General features: G+C 39.7%; 1 protein-coding gene across 1 annotated transcript; it reads left to right on the plus strand.

Moving 5' to 3' along the window:
- The first annotated feature begins 4,997 nt into the window (after positions 1-4,997).
- On the plus strand, positions 4,998-7,174 carry LOC103959502 (L-lactate dehydrogenase B). The gene is made up of 2 exons (XM_009371854.3): positions 4,998-5,754; positions 6,545-7,174. Exons 1-2 carry the CDS (start codon positions 5,146-5,148, stop codon positions 6,986-6,988), a joined length of 1,053 nt encoding a protein of 350 aa, XP_009370129.2. The 5' UTR covers positions 4,998-5,145; the 3' UTR covers positions 6,989-7,174.
- The last annotated feature ends 1,125 nt before the right edge of the window (positions 7,175-8,299 follow it).

Below are 8,299 nucleotides of genomic sequence, written 5' to 3' on the forward strand. Positions count from 1 at the left end.
CTGCACCATCTAACTTTGATTCTTCTTGAAATAACTAAACTTCCTCAATATAACAATCCCTGACATCCCACAAAGTTAAATGATATTCATTTAAAAACTTAGCATTAACTAGATGCCTTTGCAAGTTTCCTTTCAAATCTGCCTAGTAATATCCTCCCTTATCCAGTACTTCGTTGATAATGAAAGGATTTTCCCAAGTATGGCTCCACTGCCTAAAGCCTCTGACTTGAGCTCCTAAGGGCAAAATTTCTTTCCATACTAATTCTCATTCTTTGAAGGTTTTTAACTTCACCTTTCTGTTATAAGCTCTGGCATTAACTTTCTTCCCTTCTTGAATCTCGTTTAAAGCTTCAATTTGGGTTACATCTAAATCTTCAACCCCTTGACACAAAGCTTGAATGTATTCTTCACTGTGTAACCCAAACTAGTTTTCAATTCTAACAGAACTCACATTAATTTCTATAGGGAGTACAACATCTTGCCCGAAGGTTAGGGCATAAGGAGTAGTTCCAGTTTCTGCCTTCTTGGAGGTTCTATAAGCCCACAAAGTGTCTCCTCACTTCTCATGCCATTTCTTTGGACTTTTTGCCACCATTCTCTTAATGATATTTACTTAAGACCTTGTTACTGGCTTCTGCTTGACCATTTGATTGGGGGTAGTAAGGACTAGACTGGATCATCTTTATCTTAAACTTACTTGCAAATTCCTCTATTTCTTTTAAAATAAAAGATGGCCCGCAGTCTGTAACAATCGTCTCAGGCACCCCATACCTATGTAAGATCTTGGTTTCAATGAACTTTTTGACAGCAGTTGAAATGGTAGTCTTTACAGCTGAAGCCTCTACCCACTTAGTAAAGTAATTTGTTGCCACAATTATGAATGTGTGTCCCTTGCTAGAAGTTGGGTAAATTTTCCCGATGAAGTCCATTGCCCACCTTCTGAAAGGCGAAGGTTTGACCACAGGGTTCAAGGGTACTAAGGGCACATGTTGGAAAAGTCCATGTCTTTGACACTTCTCACACCCATGGGCATAAGCCTTGAAGTCATTCTCCATGGCGGGCCAAAAGTAGCCATATCTTCTTAGCAACCACCTCATCTTAGTTTTAGCTTGATGTGCTTCACAAATTCCTTCATGTACTTTAGCCATCACCTTCATTGATTCTTCTTGGCCTAGGCACTTCAACAACAGTCTATCTGGAGTTTTTCTTAGCATAGACTTATCCCACATGACATATCCATCTTAAGGTCTCTTTCTCAGTTGCCCGCATGATACTTCTGCGAGCTTCTTGCTCTTCTTTCTTTCTTCTTCTGATTAACTCTTAAACAATAATAGCTCTTGATGCTGGCATTTCTAGCTCACATTCACATTAGCACTTGCTACACAACACCAGCCCTTTAACTATGGTTGTTTTGGGTCTCTTGGGCAACTTGATAGCTCCTTCTGTATATCTGTCAACTTGCCTTCTTTCTGCTTTCATTTCCCAAATGGCTTTTCCCTTCCCTTTCTCAACCCAAGTCAGGTTGATCATGTTTATTGGGGCCTCTAAGAAGGGATATGTGTCAATCGTCATATTAGCCTGTGGTTTCTCCAAGAGAAATTTTCCCTTGACTGTAAGGTCTTGTATCCAGTCCTTAAACTAGACACAATTGGTTATGGAATGGTCAAAGGTACAGTGAAGCTTGCAATACTTCTTTCCTCCTAATTCTTCTAGTTTAGGCATCTTTTTGGTGTTGTCAGGCACAATTACTCTTGCCTTGGTTAAATCAAAAGAATAACTCTGGTATTTATGGGGCTTCATAAGGACAAACCCACCATCATTCATCACCACTTTCTGATCCTTGACTTGCTAGGCTAACCCTTTTACCATTAAAGGTTTAAATGGAGTAGTTATCTCTGTTGCACACATTTCAATTCCTCTCCTCCATGACCATCACTTTCTTTTGACTTTGCTTCTTCAAACTCTACTTAATTAATTGTAGCTTTATTCTTGTAGAAAAGAGATACCTTGGATAAGTGCTTCACTTGTTGCTCTTCAGTCAACAATTTCTCATACTTTGTGGCAACAATTACCATCTTTTGCAACTTATTGAACTATACATCATAAAACTTCTTTCTCAAAGGTAGCCTCAATATAAGTTGGGCATGATTGATAGGAAATTCGCACCTCATCCTTGTCCTCCTAAATCTCATCATGAATTCGTCTGTGGAATCATGCTTATATTGCTTCACCTCAACTAGATCGTTGATGATCATCTCGGGCTCCACCCTATAAAATTATTCATGAAAGGCCATCTCCATTTGCCCCCAGTTAGCAATAGAATTAGGGAGGGAGGTAATAGAGAATACCATTAAGATGCTAGGCCTACCAATGAGTTCCCAAACAATCTTAACTTATAGTTAGGATTGTCTTCAAATGCCAAACAGTAATTGAAAAACTTAAAGATGTGATCTCTAGAGGACACATTGCCATCTTCTCCACTAAAAGTTGGAAACACAGGCATCTTAATGTTGAGGGGAAAAAGATTCCGCTCATCAATATACTCGGGGTAGAGCTTCTAGTAGGTGACCCTGAATAACAGGCGAGCCTGGGGTTGAGCATTTTGGACTAGCATTCTTCTTAACTCAGCTAACTCATCTCTAAGTTGTTGGTTGGCTATATTATTTTGTTAGTTGTAAGGAGGTTCCCACTTCGAGCTACGCTCATTGCCCAATAAAGTTTCCTTCTTTGGTTCAGGTTGTCTCCATCTAGCCCCTCCTCCCTTATTAACCAATGATGGTGGCCTATAAAGAAAAGACTTGCCTACAGTTGTGGATATAACTTTTCCACTGGATTCTCCAACTTATTGGTTCATTTCATACTTCTTCTTATCTTGCCCGGCCTGCCCCCTACTATCCAGTGAGGATAATGGTGGATCAGGCAAATCTGTCTCCAGGATTTCTTCAAATCTGACCCCAGACCTACTTTCTCCTTTCCTCTTTCCTTCACTTCCTCGAGTAAGGGAAATAAGGGAATGGCTAGTTCCTTCTCAGGGCTTGTCTCTCTCATAATCTCTCTAGCATAACTGTCTTTTGGAGTAGAGTACTTCAGGTCTAGTCTTTACAAACTTTATGTTAAGGAACAAAGTATGCTCACCTCTCCTCTGGTCTCTAGAGAGATCTTCTCCATACTTTTCAACACTTGCACCATGGTGGCTTGTAAGTCTTCATTGGTCACTTTTCCTCTCGACTTCTCAGATGAAGTCAGGCTTCCCAGAATATCTAGTCCTCGTAGGGAGATGAAATCTTATGGATGATCTATCATTTCTGATCTTAATAGACACTGAGGTGACCCGTATTCAGTATTCCACCTGAAGGTTCGCTCATTCCTCTTCTTTCTTGGCATGAAAGACTAATATATCTCACCAGGCGTGCCAAAACTATGTTCAAGCAAAGATTCCTCTGAAGAATGTCTCTCGACCTCAGCACAGCTCCCCAAGGGATTGGCACTTTAAATGTATATGTTTGGTAGTCGGGCTCTTGCTTGTCTTGTGTGCTGCAGTAAGAGCTTGAAGTTAGTTCTGAATGTGCCTTTGTGGGGCCTTAGGTGTACGGATTGAGGCTCGCAATCAAAACTAACTAAATGGTTAGGCGTGCCACTACTATCTCAGTATAGAAGATGTAGAACAAGTGTGTTTTAAGTTGATTACTTGCGCCCCAAGTTACTCAAACTTCTTGTTATCAAAGGATTGTCACAGATGGGTTAAGTCTGTATTAAGTTTTTTTTCTTGCCTTCTAAACAAGGACTTTTAGTTCATAATATTGAATGTTCGAATGAAGGAAGTCCAGAGCCTTTTAAATCATTTGTTTGGTTCCAAGTTACTGTTAGTGAAAATAAATGCAAATAGGACTCTTAAAATAGAAAACAGGTGGAAATGACTTGAATATATACTGAAAAGTGCATTAAGCAATAGATCTACTAATTTAAAGGACAAACAAAAAGACTCAGGCAAGATTTCACCTTGTCTGGCAAGGTTGAACTTCTTGCAGCCACTTCTCTTTGTTTTTACACAGGTTGTAGACTACAAGGGATGGATGGTAAATAGGTTTACACAGGAGGATCGATACTACAACATTATGGTAGCAGAGCTTTTATACTAAACAAAAGATAGCTTTTCTAAGGGAACTATTGCTAACAGGACTGAATTTGGGTTGATTTCAGCTTGAATGGTATGAACTCACTTGAGAGCAGAGTTTGTATGTTTGTTTGTTTGATTGGTTGAGTGTCCTTGTCTCTGTTGTCTCTTCTTCCTTTTATAGGCGATTTGGCCCGAGGGTCAGGGCTTTGTTTTTGCTCAAAAGCTTTCTGAGGGTAGTGAGTTATCAGTTTTTTACTTGTAGTGCCACTAGAAAATGTTTTTTGGTTGATAGGAGGTTAGTCTTCATCACTTGTCACTTCAATTATAGACATATGACTTGTTTCTTGGTTGCGAAGGCTTCAATTTGTCTCTGGGCTCGATGCTGAACTTCAGGCAGATTCACCTTGTTTTGACATTTTTGGACTTTCCTTCATTCAAGCCTAATATTCAAATTTTGACCCAAAACAATATACAATACTCGAGTTTCATAGTCGTTAAATATTAATTTTGTATTTATGATCAAATACCTTACGGTTAATAATTTCAACGTATACAATACTCCGATTATCATTTTCTTTTAGGAAAACTAATGAAAAAGGTTTGGAAACTTTGAATTTTAACAATAAGAACAAAATAAAGGGTAAAGTAAATAGTACCAAGTTTGATTTTTTAATGTAAAAATATAATTTTTCATTAAAATGAACAATACTTCAAATTGTTCACCAAAACTCCATTTTCTTTTTCGTAGAATTTAGTCCTAAAAAAACCGAAAAAAGAAGAAATAGCTGCCCAAAACAGCTTTGTGTTTTGCTGGTTTTGTCCTTTTATTTCGACTTTGCCCATGGTTTTCATTGGTCAACAAATGCAAAAGCAAAGTCTTGACAGTCAATTCACAACATTGACCCAAAACATCCTCCGCACTCAACTGCTCTGCAACTCCTCCCTCTCCTCGACACACCCATATAAAACCCTTCACAAACCCTCCTTGTCTGCAAACCGCCATACACCCACAAAAATCAACCTCCACAATGCATAAAACTCCTTCAGGCTCCACGCTGGGCGCCGGTGGCCTCGACCTCACCCAGGCCTTCTTCAAGCCCATCTCCAATGCCGCCGCTCCCTCCCTCACCAAACGCCACACCAAGATCTCCGTCATCGGCGCCGGCAACGTCGGCATGGCCATCGCCCAGACCATCCTCACCCAAGACCTCGCCGACGAGCTCGTCCTCGTCGACGCCAAGCCCGACAAGCTCCGTGGCGAGATGCTCGACCTCCAGCACGCCGCCGCCTTCCTCCCCCGCACCAAGATCCTCGCCGACGTCGACTACGCCGTCACCGTCGGATCCGACCTCTGCATCGTCACCGCCGGCGCACGACAGATCGTTGGCGAGTCCAGGCTCAATCTCCTCCACCGCAACGTCGCTCTCTTTCGGAACATTATCCCGCCGCTAGCAATGTATTCGCCAGAGACGATCTTGATGATCGTGTCCAACCCAGTTGATATCTTGACCTACGTGGCCTGGAAGTTGTCCGGATTCCCCAGCAATCGGGTTGTCGGTACGGGTACCAATCTGGATTCGTCCCGGTTTCGGTTCCTCATCGCCGATCACCTCGATGTCAATGCTCAGGATGTGCAGGTGATTTTTGCATTTCGGGCATTTTTGCTACTTCATGACATTGCAGTGCAAATGGTTGTTAATTTTTATATGGTTTTTGACAGTACTGTATTTTATAGATATTTCATATTTTTGTGTTTTCATTTTCTCGGTATTTTTGTAGCACGGATAAATCAGATACGACATTAATATTGTCTTTGACTAGGGTATGCTATTTAACCCCTTCAATTATTATCCAGTTGAAATTGATCATCTGAATTTTTTTTGGTAAATTAACTTTCTGAACTATTTGAAATTAGCCTATTAATCCCTTGTCGGTAGATTCTTCTCACTACTTCGTTAAATTCATGGAAAAATTAGTATTTTTATCATCAATTCTTACTTGTCAACTGTAACCAATAAAATTATGACATATGGACACAAAGTAATATGTAACGACCATGTAAAATGGTTGGTTATGTAAATGTTTGGTTTTTTTTTTTGTTTTTTTAATGTTTTCTTATTATGTTATATGTTTTACACATTATTTTGTCTCCATGCATCATAATTTTACATTTATCATAATTTTATTGGTGGTTATTGTTGACAAGTAAGAATTGATGATGAAATGATTAATTTGCCTTTGAATTTCACGAAATGGTGGACGAAATCGGCTGATTTTAAATAGTTTAGGGTGTTAATCTATTAAAAACATAGCTCAGAGGGTCAATTTTAAGTGGGATAATAATTTAGAGGTTAAACCGCAGTTGACGCCTTTTACTACATATGACTGCAAGTTTCAAGTATTTGATACATTGCTTATGAATTGTAGGCTTACATTGTTGGGGAGCATGGTGACAGCTCGGTGGCATTGTGGTCGAGCATTAGTGTCGGGGGAGTGCCGGTGTTGAGTTTCTTAGAAAAGCAACAAATAGCATACGAGAAAGAGACGCTAGAGAGCATTCACAAGGCGGTTATAGACAGTGCCTATGAGGTGATAAGTCTGAAAGGGTATACTTCCTGGGCAATTGGGTACTCGGCAGCTGCGCTAGCTAAGAGCATACTGAGAGATCAGAGGAAGATTCACCCGGTTTCCGTGCTTGCAAAGGGGTTCTATGGGGTGGATGGTGGAGACGTGTTCTTGAGCTTGCCTGCCCAGCTTGGGAGGGGTGGGGTGTTGGGGGTTACCAACGTGCATTTGACTGATGAGGAGGAACAAAGGTTGAGAGATTCTGCTAATACCATTTTGGATTTGCAGGGTCAGTTGGGACTCTGAACTTGATTGGAAGAATTTCTTTGTTCGGTTTGAAGGGAAGAGTTGTCCAGGCTTTGTAAGGTCGCTCGCTAATATGAAACATGCTCATGATGTACCAAAACAAAATAAAGAAACAAACCGTGTGTTGGTTTAACTTTTGGCTTTTGCTGTGCTTCATATGTTGCAATGAATGATGCAGTTGTATTATGTTCTTGCTGAACTGAGATTAGAAGCTACCTTTCGATCTTATTAATCAATCCAGGTTGAACAACCTACCATATTACTCAAGACTTCAGGCATATCATAGAGGTATTCCTGGTGAATGCTGTCAAGGCATTAAGGGAAATATATTTTCTTAAATTACAAAGTCAAAGTTATGTAAATCATATTAATAACGGAATTGTGAATACAAGAAGGGTTAGACCAGGTTGATGAAAGCAATTGTGTATGCTCTCTTGAACTCGAATTCGAGTTGATGTCCAAGTAAATTTAGACGAAATGATGATTAGCTGGGACTTACCCATATACCCACTGAAACATGGGCTAGTTGTTGTCTTGTTTAATGGGCTTTTAAGGCTTTCATTATTATATCAAAATGTGCTTTTGAGTTTTAACTTAGGAAAATACCTTAAAATGAGACAATTTCTTAATCTTGGAATAGAAATAGGACATTTCGAATATACACATGGCATGCCCATGCAATGCACAAAAATAGGACAGAAATAGGATTTTCCCTACACCTTGAAATAACCAAATTGTCCACCCATATAAATGGGTAATCTAGAAATTTCAGCATTCATTTCTCATTTTGTATAGAGAGAAATAGAGAGGGGAGAGAGAGAGAGAAAAGCTCTCTCGCCCAATTCCAATTCGAATAACCCTAACCCACCCATCTTCTTCTCATCCAAGAGCTCTTTCTCTAACCCACCCATCTTCTTCATCCAAGCTCTCTCTCTTTCTTTCTTTCTCTCTCCCCTCTCTCTATATTTCAAATATGCACAAGAACTCTCCCTCTAACCCACCCATCTTCTTTGATTTTTACCTTTTCATTTGTAGGTTTTGTGAACTGGGTTTGCTTAATTTTGCTTTTTGATTGATGGATTTTTGGAGTTCAAGTAATTGGTTGGTGTTTCTTGGAGGAGACCCAAATCCTTCAATTTTGATTTTTGATTTTTTTTTAATCATTTCTCTAATTTATATGTGTGTTTTCATTTCTTCTGTCTTCTCCCTCCTTCTCCCTTTCTCGATCCAAATTTACAAGCACTAAAATAGGGTTTGGCTTTTGCTACAATTAAATGAAAAAAACGTATTAAAGGTCAGTTGCCTTTTGGA

The sequence above is a fragment of a genome, unplaced genomic scaffold (genome assembly GCF_019419815.1).
Source record: "Pyrus x bretschneideri cultivar Hongxiangsu unplaced genomic scaffold, Pyrus_bretschneideri_v1 Contig34, whole genome shotgun sequence".
Taxonomy (NCBI): domain Eukaryota; kingdom Viridiplantae; phylum Streptophyta; class Magnoliopsida; order Rosales; family Rosaceae; genus Pyrus; species Pyrus x bretschneideri.